Source organism: Cinclus cinclus, chromosome 1 (genome assembly GCF_963662255.1).
Source record: "Cinclus cinclus chromosome 1, bCinCin1.1, whole genome shotgun sequence".
NCBI classification, from domain to species: Eukaryota; Metazoa; Chordata; class Aves; order Passeriformes; family Cinclidae; genus Cinclus; species Cinclus cinclus.
This window is the reverse complement of record NC_085046.1, coordinates 150,894,060-150,907,803: the sequence shown is the minus strand read 5'-3', so window position 1 is coordinate 150,907,803 and position 13,744 is coordinate 150,894,060. Positions and strand designations below refer to the sequence as shown.

The following is a 13,744-nucleotide window of genomic DNA, read 5'->3' as shown; positions in this document are numbered from 1 at the left end:
ATGTGCAGTTGATGGTTGGACCTCTGGCTGGATAAGGAATGGGCAGGATGATTTCACTCAAAAGTTGTGCTCAATGGCTCCATGTCCTTGTGTGGAGAACAGGGATGAGTGGTGACCCAAAGAGACTCACGGTGCCCCCGTTATCAGTTCCCATCTTTGTCAGGGACATGGAGAGTACAATTGTGTGTCCCCTCAGCAAGAATGTGAATAATAGTAAGGTGAGTGGTGTGGTTGATTGTCTGGAGGGAAGGGATGGCATCCAGAGGGTTTTGGACAGGCTGTGGAGATGAGCTGGTGTGAAGCTCATGAAGGTCAACAGGGCCAAGGGGAAGGTCCTGCACCTGGATTGGATCCATCTCAGGAATGGATGTTGGATGGGCAATGAGGTAATTAGGTACATCCCTGACCTCGGATAAAGACTCGGGGTATTGTTGGATGAAGGATTGGACATGTCCTGGCCAAGTGAATGAGAAGAGCAAAAATCCCCCATGTCCTGGGGCTATCCTCACAGAGTGGGCAGCTCTGCTGCACTCTGATGAGATGAGGCTTGTGTGTTCCACTCTGAGGATACAAAAAAAGGAAGACATGGGCCTGCACGAGAACATCTGCATATGATCTTACGAGATGATGAGGGTCTGAATAAACTGGTGTGCAGCCAAACTGAGCACACCACCTAGGAGATGCTTGTATCCAAGGCACAGATATACATGCAGTAGTGTATCCAGGTGTGTTCTGTTCAAGTAACTGAAAACTTGCTGTGATGCACAGGAAGAAAAAATGTGTACCACTTGATAGTGGAATTGGGGAAATAATTCCTAAAAGAGGTCTTGAAGCACTTCTTCAACATACCAAATCGTAAGAACAACCTTGACTTAGTCTCACAGAGTCTAGGGAGAAGGAATTAGCAGGAGTCTTCAGAGATGGTAATGCAGAAAAACTTTATTGAGGTAGAACAGCAAAAACTGAACAGCAGCCAGGAGATGGGAGCTGGTCTGGGGTGCCAGCAAGGCAACCATCAGTCAAGGTCATATGCTTGTAGGTGGTTTGGCCAGAGCATCAAGGCCTTCCTGCCCCACAGTGCGAGCAGCTCAGCAGAGGTGTCCAATGGTCTATGGCCTTGGAGACGGGGTTTTCAAGAAGGGACCTAACAGACCTGAAGGGGGATTGCAGGGCACAGAGTGGGAGAAGAGGAGGAGGAGGCAGATGGGCCATGCCACACGGCTGGCACCTTGGCTACTGCCTTGCTTGATGCCCTGCGAGCAGGAGAAGCAGGAAGAGACAATTTGAGAGGCATTTGGCCAACAGAGGCATCCTCAATGCCTGTGGTTTGTTCCAGGCAGTGGGTGGCTGGTGTCAGGAATGGTGCTGAGGGTTCTTAGCAGTTGTAGCCACCCCTTCTGCCATAGCAGCCCAGGCCTCCCAGCCCATAGCCAAATCCACGGCCATAGCCAAGGCCATAGCCAAATCCACCAAATCCACCAGAGATGGGCTGTCCCTGCACACTGAGTTCAGTGCCCACAGCAGCCGAGGAGGTGGATCCAACAGCGGTGTTCTGGGGGAAGGAGGTCATGATGGGGCCTGGCAGGGTCACCAGCACAGGGGAAGGGTTGATGATGACGCGGGAGTCCTGGCATTGCAGGGCACAGGGCTCGTTGCAGCTGTTGGCCAGCGGGGTGGGTCCGCAGGGACGGCAGATGTCCTGGCAGGCCATGGATGTGGTGTGGAGGGTCCCTGGAAGAGAAGGTGATGAGGCAGGGCTGTGGAGTGTGGGCATGTGAGGGTTGATGATGCAGGAGGTTGAGGGTATGTGGAAGCTGAAGTGGGGCTGTGGGAAGGGGTTAGGGCTGCTGAGGCAGGGGCTGTGAGTAACGGAAGAGAGCAGTCAGGTGTGCAGGAGCAGGAGGGTCAGGGATTTGAGACTCACCTTGTTGTCAACAGGAGCAGAAGGAGAAGGCGTGAGAAGTGTGTGAGGGAGAGAGGCTCTGGTCCGGCTTTTATGCTGGTCGTGGAGGGGTGGGACAACCTTGTCCATGGCCTTAGGGCATTTGGAGGCAGCAGTTCTTGGCAAGCCCAGCCTCCTCAGTGCTTATGTGGCTCACCTTTTCATTCCTAATATTCTGTGATTCCATGCCCTCTCCTTGAGTGTCACCTTGGCGGCAGCCTTTAAATGGGGCCAATGCTGGCCAATGGCTTAGTATTGTTTTGTCTCAGGAATGTAGAAGATGAAAACAAAGCCCACAGGAATCTGGGTGTTTTCTCCTGTCTTCAGCTGATCTCCCGACATTCCTGCTGGCCACACCTGTTTTTATGCAAACCAGGATATGGTTGTTTTTCTAGGCTGAAAATTCACATTGCTGTCTCCTGTCAAAGTTTTGGTCCCCCAGAATCAGCAAATCCTTCCATATGGAATTGCTCACCAGGAATTCCTCTTCCAAGCAATTCTCATGTTTGGGATTGCCCCAGTGCAGATGGACGACCTTGAACTTGGAGTTATTGACCCACCAGAGGTTCATATGTTCTCAGCATTCCCAGCGTCCCCTTCTGATGGGATCTCTCACTGTGTGTCAAGTGCACTGCTCAGTTTCCTGGCACCTGCAGACATGCTGAGGGTGGTCTTGATCTCACTCCTCATGTCCTTGATAAAGGTACTCAAAATCACCGGTCCAAGACAGAGGCTGGAAGGCCTCATCATCAGCCTCCATGTGTACATGGAGCTTTGACCATCACTCTCTGACTGATCCTCATCCATTCATTTGTCCACGCATCTAACTCAAATGTCTGCAGTTTAGAGACCAAGGGTGTCCTGTGGGACTGTGCTAGAGCCCTAACAGAAATCCAGGCACACGACATCAGATGCCGCTGCTTTGGCAATGAAATCATTTGAGAAGGGAAGCTCCTTGTAGTCCTGCTGGAAGTTAAATGGATTGTGCGGGGGACATGTGTTCTTGGGAATAAAAAGCTCCAGCAGTTACCAGGATACATAACATAGAAGAAGAAATCCAAGCAGTCTGAGGGAGTTGACCCTCTTGTCCCATAACAGTGTAGGGGATCCAGAGTGGAACAAGGACATAGATATCATTGTCCAAGAGAGTTCAGGGAGACCAGGATGTGGACAGGATGGGGGTATCCACAAAACGAGGAGACGCATAAAGTGCTGGGAGTTTCTTGAGACAGGAGGGAAGAATGTAAATGGGATGTGTTGTGCATATGGCATTGACCTCACTGATGACTCCCCAGTTCTCCTTAGGTTTGCTTGAATTTTCTACATGCCTTGATAGATGTCATCAAATAAAACCACAGCGCTCTCTAATTCTGGCAGTTATCATGAGCCACCAAGGTCAGAAAGACACGATCAGATGAGGAAGATGTGACACTGCAGAACATCAGCAAAGAAAAGATTCCCACAATATGACTCACCAAGCTGGGACAGCAAAGAGCTGCTGACTGCAAAATGCCCCAAGGCCATGGGACAAGGCTGTCCCACCCATCCAGGACCTGCATAAAAGCCGGACCAGAGCCTCTCTCCCTCACACACTTCACCTCACGCCTTCTCCTTCTGCTCCTGTTGACAACAAGGTGAGTCTCAAATCCCTGACCCTCCTGCTCCTGCACACCTGACTGCTCTCTTCCGTTACTCACAGCCCCTGCCTCAGCAGCCCTAACCCCTTCCCACAGCCCCACTTCAGCTTCCACATACCCTCAACCTCCTGCATCATCAACCCTCACATGCCCACACTCCACAGCCCTGCCTCATCCCCTTCTCTTCCAGGGACCCTCCACACCACACCCATGGCGTGCTACGACATCTGCCGTCCCTGCGGACCCACCCCGCTGGCCAACAGCTGCAACGAGCCCTGTGCCCTGCAATGCCAGGACTCCCGCGTCATCATCAACCCTTCCCCTGTGCTGGTGACCCTGCCAGGCCCCATCATGACTTCCTTCCCCCAGAACACCGCTGTTGGATCCACCTCCTCGGCTGCTGTGGGCACTGAACTCAGTGTGCAGGGACAGCCCATCTCTGGTGGATTTGGTGGCTTTGGCTATGGCCTTGGCTATGGCCGTGGATTTGGCTATGGGCTGGGAGGCCTGGGCTGCTATGGCAGAAGGGGTGGCTACAACTGCTAAGAACCCTCAGCACCATTCCTGACACCAGCCACCCACTGCCTGGAACAAACCACAGGCATTGAGGATGCCTCTGTTGGCCAAATGCCTCTCAAATTGTCTCTTCCTGCTTCTCCTGCTCGCAGGGCATCAAGCAAGGCAGTAGCCAAGGTGCCAGCCATGTGGCATGGCCCATCTGCCTCCTCCTCCTCTTCTCCCACTCTGTGCCCTGCAATCCCCCTTCAGGTCTGTTAGGTCCCTTCTTGAAAACCCCGTCTCCAAGGCCATAGACCATTGGACACCTCTGCTGAGCTGCTCGCACTGTGGGGCAGGAAGGCCTTGATGCTCTGGCCAAACCACCTACAAGCATATGACCTTGACTGATGGTTGCCTTGCTGGCACCCCAGACCAGCTCCCATCTCCTGGCTGCTGTTCAGTTTTTGCTGTTCTACCTCAATAAAGTTTTTCTGCATTACCATCTCTGAAGACTCCTGCTAATTCCTTCTCCCTAGACTCTGTGAGACTAAGTCAAGGTTGTTCTTACGATTTGGTATGTTGAAGAAGTGCTTCAAGACCTCTTTTAGGAATTATTTCCCCAATTCCACTATCAAGTGGTACACATTTTTTCTTCCTGTGCATCACAGCAAGTTTTCAGTTACTTGAACAGAACACACCTGGATACACTACTGCATGTATATCTGTGCCTTGGATACAAGCATCTCCTAGGTGGTGTGCTCAGTTTGGCTGCACACCAGTTTATTCAGACCCTCATCATCTCGTAAGATCATATGCAGATGTTCTCGTGCAGGCCCATGTCTTCCTTTTTTTGTATCCTCAGAGTGGAACACACAAGCCTCATCTCATCAGAGTGCAGCAGAGCTGCCCACTCTGTGAGGATAGCCCCAGGACATGGGGGATTTTTGCTCTTCTCATTCACTTGGCCAGGACATGTCCAATCCTTCATCCAACAATACCCCGAGTCTTTATCCGAGGTCAGGGATGTACCTAATTACCTCATTGCCCATCCAACATCCATTCCTGAGATGGATCCAATCCAGGTGCAGGACCTTCCCCTTGGCCCTGTTGACCTTCATGAGCTTCACACCAGCTCATCTCCACAGCCTGTCCAAAACCCTCTGGATGCCATCCCTTCCCTCCAGACAATCAACCACACCACTCACCTTACTATTATTCACATTCTTGCTGAGGGGACACACAATTGTACTCTCCATGTCCCTGACAAAGATGGGAACTGATAACGGGGGCACCGTGAGTCTCTTTGGGTCACCACTCATCCCTGTTCTCCACACAAGGACATGGAGCCATTGAGCACAACTTTTGAGTGAAATCATCCTGCCCATTCCTTATCCAGCCAGAGGTCCAACCATCAACTGCACATCTCTCCAGCTCAGAGACAAGGCTGTTTTCTGGCACAGGAACAAATGTTGTGCACCATTCATGGTAGAGGACCTTTGTCCACCTTCCCTCCCCCACCTATGCTGGAACCAATTCCCACTCATCTAAGCTGTCCAGAAAGTAAGAAGAGCACGGCCTCAAGAGGAGGATATGGCATTGCAGCTGTGGAAGCAACACAATCCCAACATCATGACTCACCAGCCAGTGCCATGCAAAAGCTTCAGCCTGGAATATATCCCAATGACATGGGTGATGGCTGATGTAACAAATCATCCTCAAGGCCATATTCTTGATCTTCTACAGCAGAGTTTTGTGTCCTCATGCCCAGTAACCCACAGATCAACAGAGTTCTCCAACATCACCAGAGAGGAGCAGTGGGCAGAATCTGCTGTTCCTGGATTGGAGCAGTCCCAAACATGCAGGACACCGGCTGGGTGGTGAGGGGATTGAGAGCGGCCTCAAGGAGGAACTGGGGGGTTGGATGAAGAATTGGATGTGCTCTGGCCATGTGCACTCACTGACCTGAAAATCCCCTGTGCCCTGGACTCATCCCCACAGCGTGGGCAGCACAAGAGAGTGAGGGAATCTCACCCTCTGCTCTCCAGTACTATAACCAGAGTTCTGTGTTGAAGTCTGAGCCCGCAAAGACAAGGAAAACATGGACTTGCTTCTTCAGATCTCTAGATGGGCCTAGAAGTTGAAGAGGGACAGTAGCCACTAGTATCCAGCAAAATCAAATACACTACCCAGAGAGACTGTGCCAGAGGCAGGGATAGCTCTGCCTTACTGCATCCAGGTCTGTGATGCAAAAGCTGAAGGATTTGTGGGATGCACTGGAACAGCATAGTGTAACAGATGATAGCCAAATGGGGAAATAAATCTGAGAAGAGCTCTTGGAGCACTTTTTCAAACAACCCAGTGGACTCTGGAACCCTGGCTTAGTGCTAAGTCAGACTGGAATAGTCTTGGATCACAAAGAGGAAGGAGTCATCTTGAGATGTGATGCAGGAATACTTTATTGAGGTAGGAGAGTAAAAGACAAGAAGTAGCAAACGGAAGGTACCCAGGCTGTAGTGGAACTGGGGTGATCATCAGTGGCGGATCATGACTTGGAGGAGTTTTGCGAGATCACCATTGACTTCCAGCCCAACAGCAGGAGCATCGTGTCTGGAATTGTGCTTAGTTTTCTTAGCAGTTGTAGCCCCCCCTTCTGCCATAGCAGCCCAGGCCTCCCAGCCCATAGCCACAACCCAGCCCATAGCCAAATCCACGGCCATAGCCAAGGCCATAGCCAAAACCACCAAATCCACCAAATCCACCAGAGATGGGCTGTCCCTGCACACTGAGTTCAGTGCCCACAGCAGCCGAGGAGGTGGATCCAACAGCGGTGTTCTGGGGGAAGGAGGTCATGATGGGTCCTGGCAGGGTCACCAGCACAGGGGAAGGGTTGATGATGACGCGGGAGTCCTGGCATTGCAGGGCACAGGGCTCGTTGCAGCTGTTGGCCAGCGGGGTGGGTCCGCAGGGACGGCAGATGTCCTGGCAGGCCATGGGTGTGGTGTCGAGAGTCCCTGGAAGAGAGGGGGGATGAGGCAGGGCAGGGCTGTGGGGTTGCTAGGGGTGGTGATGCAGGAGGGTGATGGTATTTGGAGGTTGTTGTGGGTCTGTGGGGAGGAGGGACGGCTGCTGAGGCTGGGGCTGAGCATGCTGGAAGAGAGGGGTAAGGGTTGCAGAAGCAGGAGAGAAAGAATTTTTAGGCTGACCTTGATAGCAGGAGTAGAAGGAGCGGTGTGAGAAGTGTGTGGGGGTGCGAGGCTGTGGGTTGTCTTTTATGCTGGTCCTGGATGGGTGTGACGGCCTTATTCCCATGGCCTTGGGGCATTTTGGAGTCAGTTGTTGCTGGCTCATTCTGCTGTGTCATGATACAGGCAATGTTTTTCTTCATACAGTTCTGCAATTTCATATCCCTCTCTTGTGTCCATGTCCATATTACCTTGGTGGTAACTTTGAATCATGAGTTGGTATTTGGTAGGATTTCATTATTTAATGTATGTATGGAAGTGACGAATAAGCAACGAGACACCTGTAGAACTACCATGTCATCAGTGAGATCATTTTCTGCAGTGGTCTATGGGTGACTTGCCAAGACTGTGACTCTGTTTTGTGCCCCTGGATGTTCATCAGTCATTGTGTTGCTTCCAAGAATGCTGAGGGTGCTGCTGATGTCCTTGGGAGGTTTCTCTGCAACAGCCTTGGAAAGGTCATAGTGCCTGAGAGCTGTTCCTGTTAGAGGAAACAGAGCCCCTCCCTTTTGTGTCTTCAGTGGTATCACGAAAGAAGATCTGGAAAACAAGAGGCAGTTCAGCACTGAAGCTGTTACAGTCTACTTGTATTTTGAAATTTACATGACAATATACTCTGTCATTATAAATATATCCCTTGACCTCATTCAGAAATCCAATAAAAAATGAACGCGGCCTGATCCCTTTTTTCCCAGGCTGGTCTGTGACATCAGTTCCTTTTTTCTACATTCAAGCCACAAGTTTTCATAACCTATAATTAGAAATTCTTAATGTGTTGTTCCTGTGAGCAAAACCAAATAATTACTAACGGACAGCCAACAAGCTCCTTTCCTTCTCCATCATGGAGCAGTTGTTCCTCTGTGGAATTGTGCAATTTCATGTTCTGCTCCTGAGGCCATCTCCATCTGACCTTGGTGGTAGGTTTTCGTTGCAAGAATTAGAGACTAAGGTGTTGTTGCTTGTGCGTGTCACGACTCATAGTAGATTCAGCCACAGGTTAGGAGATTTGGGGTGTCATCACTGAGGTAGTTCCATGACATGTTGACAATATGTCCTATTTGCATTCTTGCCTCCTGCCTGGAAGAAATTCCAGCTTACTCTGCTTCTCCTCATCCTAAGGATACTCCACTCTTACCAATGTCATGGTCTTCCTGCACTGCTCTTGGTTATCCATGTCCATGTCCTTGTTCCACTGTGGAGCCCCAACAGTGATGTGGAACAGGAGGATCAACTCCCCCAGTCTGCTTGTATTTCTTCTCCTAATCTTGTCTGGGTAACTGCTGGAGTTTTCACAGCCAAGGGTACATGGACACCTCATGATCCATTTATGAAATTTTAGCCCTGTACATGCACCATATCCCAGGCTTCAGGGAAGTAGGTTTGGCCAGAAGGAATGGTTGGGGTTTAACTGAAGACATGAGACAACATCCAAGTTCCTGTAGGCTTTGTTCACATTTTCTACATTCAAGATAAAATCAACACCAATCCAGTGTCCTCTATTTCTCCCAACTGAAATCTGTAGCCAAGGCCAAATGGAGACAGACTCAAGGTCAGGACACAGAATTGCAGAACATCAGGAAGAAAAACACTCCCCACACAATGACTCACTGGGCTGGGCAAGGCCAAGAGAACTGCTGCCTCCAAAATGCCCCAAGGCCATGGGACAAAGCAGTCCTGCCCATCCAGGACCAGCATAAAAGCTGGTCCAGAGCCTCTCTCCCTCACACACTTCTCCTCACACCTTGTCCTCCTGCTCCTGCTGACAACAAGGTAAGATTCAAATCCCTGACCTTCCTGCTCCTGCACCTCTGACCCCTCTCTTCCAGCATCCTCAACCCCAGCCTCAGCAGCCCTCACCACTCCCCACAGCCCCACAACAACCTCCACACTCCCTCACCCTCCTGCATCACCACCCCTCACAACCCCACAGCCCTGCCCTGCCTCATCCCCCTCTCTTCCAGGGACCCTCCACACCACACCCATGGCCTGCTATGACATCTGCCGTCCCTGCGGACCCACCCCGCTGGCCAACAGCTGCAACGAGCCCTGCGCCCTGCAATGCCAGGACTCCCGCGTCATCATCAACCCTTCCCCCGTGCTGGTGACCCTTCCAGGACCCATCATGACCTCCTTCCCCCAGAACACCGCTGTTGGATCCACCTCCTCGGCTGCCGTGGGCACTGAACTCAGTGTGCAGGGACAGCCCATCTCTGGTGGATTTGGTGGCTTTGGCTATGGATTTGGCTATGGGCTGGGTTGTGGCTATGGGCTGGGAGGCCTGGGCTGCTATGGCAGAAGGGGTGGCTACAACTGCTAAGAACCCACACCACTCTTTGACACCCCTGGCTTGGGGCTCTGGTAACAGCTTCTGAAAGACAATCTCCTTGTTTGATGGTCCCTGTACTTGCACCTTACACTGTATTCCTTCCACTTTTTTCTCCTGCCTCTTCATTCTTTTGCCTCAATAAAGTTCTCCTGCATCAAAACCTAAGGTGCCTCCTGTTCTTTTTTGATTTCAGTGGTTTTACATCCTCACCTAGTACATTCCACAGCTCAACAGGACATTGGGGTACATGGAATACAGCAACAACACCTTTCCTCTCAAATATGTAAAAACAACTAAGTCTGGCATAGGAAGCACAGGAGGGGACACTTTCCAGAATATGTCACACACACCTTAGCTGAGACACCAAACCCTGGACACATCAATACTCTCCTGGGTACAGCTCTGGTAAAGTCTTTCCATGGCAGCACACACTTGACAAACTCTTTTCCCAGCAGGTCTCTTGAACCCTTCCAGCAAACCAAGGAACAACATGAAACACTTGGGCAGGAAACCTGGAGTGCAACTGCCCTGCTCAAGAGAGAGCAGAGTTTGCAGCACCATGGACAGTTAACATTTGGCTCTCTCAGGACAGACTCCACCACCTCTTTTACTCTCTGACCAGTCTTACAATGAAAGGTTCTTGCCTTTTTTCCCATGGAATTCTATCTGTTTTCACTTCTGCCCTTGCCCTCTTGTCCTGCATGTTTGCACCGTGTTGAACAGCCAGGGTCCTTCCCTTCATTCCCTGCCATCAGGAATTTGCACACACTGCTGACATCCCCCCACCCATCCTTGTCCACTGTGAGTCCCAGCTTTCTCAGCCTATCCTCTAGGAATGATTCTACAAGCCCTTTGGAGTCTTGTTGTCCTGAACTCGTCTGGATTCACAAGTCTACTTCCTTTTCACACTGGGGAGCTCCAAACTACCCACAATACCTCACAGAGGACCTCACCAGTGCTGAGCAGACAGCTCACTTCTCCCTGCTTGGTCATACACTTTTCCTAACTAGGATACTTGGAGTTCCTTTTACCACACATGGACACCTCCTGCTCTATTTCTTCTCAGCCACAACCACAAAAAAAAAAAAAAAAAAAAAAAAAGCTTTTTTCAGAGATGAAAACAATTGTTGCAACAGATACCTAGGGATGCCTTCTTACCTGGAATGACTCCTCCCAACAAACAGCCCTTGGCAGAACTCCATTCTGCCGTTACTGAATCCCATCAGATGTCCAGCACCTGTGGGATTTTCTTGTTGGCCCAGTGAGTGGACCCAGCTCCTGGGCTGCAGCACTGGGGACTTGCTGCCATCTGGACTTTGGGACACTGACCACAAGCCTCTGGGTCCATCTCTTCAGACCTTTCTCAGGCTACCACACTGAGCACTGACACAACCTGGATTTGCCTGGGTTGTTTTTGAGGATCATGCAATACTTGCCTCCAACAATCCTGGGTGACCTCCAAACTGTCTTTCTGACAATCACAAGAGGTCTCATGTTTTGGCACACAGCCCATGTAAAATCCAAAAGACCCCAGATATCAAAAGCTTAAAGGCAAGAGGGCCACCAAGACACCCACAGAGCACAGTCCACAGGAAAGATGAAATCTAGTGCCAGGCTTATCCAGCTGGGATCAAGGTGGGGAGCAATGAAATGTGAGGGAAGGGGCAACACCTCCACCAGAGCTGCAAACCTCCGAACAGCCTGACAGATGTGTCAGGGATTGGGCCCCCTCTTCAAAACACATCCACAAACTACAGCACATGGATTTCATGCAGAGAACTCACTGATGTAACCCCACTGCTCTAAAGCTTTGGTTGTTTATTCTGCCCTCCCTGACATAAACCTTCCATGCAAATCCTGCCAAATACCCACACACACTTAAAAGCAGCTGCCAAGGTGGGGAGGAAAAAGAGTTAAGAGCAGGACATGGAATCATAGAATTCCATAAATAAATACACACATCATGACTGAAAAGGAAAGAGGGGCTTGCTGAGAATCAGTTAGCAATTTTTTTTCTCACAGGAACAAAATATAAAGACTTAGGAATTATATCTTGTGCCTTGAATGTGAATAATTGAAGTCATATCGCAGAACAAACTGAGGAAAAAGGGTATATGAAGAGGTTTATTGTCTGCTTTTTGGCCTCTGAATGAGGTCAAGAAATACACTTTAATTAGCTGAGTACATTGTCAGGTAAAGTTGGGAAATCCAAATGGACCGGAAAAATGGAACAAGTTCAGCCTGAACAGCCTCGCATTTTCCACATGCTGTCCCTTCATCCCATTGAAGACACAAGAGGAAGAGCCTCCTTTAATCCATCAGAAACTGTTCCTAGGCAATGGGGCCTTTCCAAGGTCTTGCAGTGAACTCCCTAGGACATCAGCAGCTTCCTCAGCATTCCTGGGTGCAATACAATGCCTGATGGACATCCAGGGGCACAGAATAGGGCCCAGTCATCAGAAAGAATGCACAAAGCACAGCACATGAGTGCCAGAGAATGGCCTCAGTGATGACATTGCAAATCTCCTGGACATTGGTTGCTTATTCAGCCCTCCCTACCACACACAGAACAACCAAATTCTCCCAAAAACCAAATCTGCTTTTAAAGCTGCCACCAACATGAAATGGACACAACTTCAATGGAAGGACACAGAAGTGCAGATCTGAATAAAGGAAAACACTCCCCACCTCAGAACTCATCAGGCAAGAGCTGCTACTTGCAAAATGCCCCAAGGCCATGGGACAAGGCTGAACCACCTCCCCCATACCAGCATAAAAGCCAGCCCAGAGCATCTCTCCCTCACACACTTCACCTCACGCCTTCTCCTCCTGCTCCAGCTGACAACAAGGTGAGTCTCAAAACCCTGACCCTCCTGTTCCTGCGGCCCTGGACCCTCTCTTCCATCATGCTCAGCCCCAGCCTCAGCAATCCCTACCGCTCCACAGAGCCCCACAACCCTCCACACTCCCTTGGTCTGTCCTGTCACACCTTCTTCTCTTCCAGGGACCCTCCACACCACACCCATGGCCTGCTATGACATCTGCCGTCCCTGCGGACCCACCCCGCTGGCCAACAGCTGCAATGAGCCCTGTGCCCTGCAATGTCAGGATTCCCGCGTCATCATCAACCCTTCCCCTGTGCTGGTGACCCTGCCCGGACCCATCATGACCTCCTTCCCCCAGAACACCGCAGTTGGATCCTCCTCCTCGGCTGCCGTTGGTAGTGAGCTCAATGCCCAGGGACAGCCCATCTCTGGTGGATTTGGCTTTGGCCTTGGCTATGGCTATGGGCTGGGCTGCTATGGTAGAAGGGGTGGCTACAACTGCTAAAGGCCCTCTGCACGACCAGCTTAAGGCTCTGGCAAGAGCTCGTTTAAGCAAAGCTCCTTAGCTGATTCTTGCCTTACTTGCACTTCGCACTCGATCCCTTCAAGTTCTTCCTCCTGCTTTTTAATTCTTTTGCCTCAATAAAATTTTGTTGCATCATGCCTGACATGTCTCCTAATCTTTTTAAATTCCAATGGTCTCGCATCCTCACCTCACACAGTGCAGACGGGGCAATAAGGGGAATGGAAAAGGGGTACAGCACATTTTTAATCAAATATGCCACCACCATCAACAGCTAAGACTGGCAAAGGAATCAAGGGATTGTGAGGACCTTCTAGAACATGGCACAGGCCCATCACCTGCTACACCAAAGGCATTTGACACACTAATGCTCTCCTGCTCATGGCTCTGAAAAAGCCACTACTTGACAAACTTGACAAACTCTCTTCCCCACCTGGATCCTCAAACCCTCCCAGGAAACAGTCACAAAAGCATATATTTTGGGACAAACTCTGGAGTACAAAAGCTTCATTCCCTTCTGCTCAAGGAAGACCAACAAGAGCAGGAATTCCAGGACCATGGGCACTTCCAGTTTTGGAACTGCCAGGACAGAGACTCCATCACCTCTTCCATTCTGTGACCACACTCACACCAAAAATTGCTGTTCTTCCTTGCTCAGGGAATTACATGTTTCCACTTGTGTCCTTGCCCTATTATCCTTCACATGTGCACTGCTGAGGATGGCTGGGAGCCCTCATCTTCATTTCCTCCC

General features: G+C 50.4%; 4 protein-coding genes and 1 pseudogene across 4 annotated transcripts; 3 read left to right on the top strand and 2 right to left on the bottom strand.

Annotated features, from left to right (window-relative positions):
• Positions 1-1,375: 1,375 nt before the first annotated feature.
• LOC134051197 (feather beta keratin-like) lies at positions 1,376-2,045 on the bottom strand (annotated as a pseudogene).
• Positions 2,046-3,451: 1,406 nt separating this feature from the next.
• LOC134051188 (feather beta keratin-like) lies at positions 3,452-4,125 on the top strand. The gene is made up of 2 exons (XM_062504788.1): positions 3,452-3,576; positions 3,744-4,125. The coding sequence occupies exons 1-2, from the start codon at positions 3,452-3,454 to the stop codon at positions 4,123-4,125; spliced, it is 507 nt and encodes a 168-aa protein (XP_062360772.1).
• Positions 4,126-6,705: 2,580 nt separating this feature from the next.
• LOC134051180 (feather beta keratin-like) lies at positions 6,706-7,399 on the bottom strand. The gene is made up of 2 exons (XM_062504774.1): positions 7,305-7,399; positions 6,706-7,120 (listed from the first exon to the last, which is right to left on the bottom strand). Exons 1-2 carry the CDS (start codon positions 7,397-7,399, stop codon positions 6,706-6,708), a joined length of 510 nt encoding a protein of 169 aa, XP_062360758.1.
• Positions 7,400-8,964: 1,565 nt separating this feature from the next.
• On the top strand, positions 8,965-9,636 carry LOC134051171 (feather beta keratin-like). Its single transcript, XM_062504762.1, has 2 exons — positions 8,965-9,085; positions 9,278-9,636. The coding sequence occupies exons 1-2, from the start codon at positions 8,965-8,967 to the stop codon at positions 9,634-9,636; spliced, it is 480 nt and encodes a 159-aa protein (XP_062360746.1).
• A 2,733-nt stretch (positions 9,637-12,369) lies between these two features.
• LOC134057982 (feather beta keratin-like) lies at positions 12,370-12,975 on the top strand. The gene is made up of 2 exons (XM_062515034.1): positions 12,370-12,479; positions 12,636-12,975. The coding sequence occupies exons 1-2, from the start codon at positions 12,370-12,372 to the stop codon at positions 12,973-12,975; spliced, it is 450 nt and encodes a 149-aa protein (XP_062371018.1).
• The last annotated feature ends 769 nt before the right edge of the window (positions 12,976-13,744 follow it).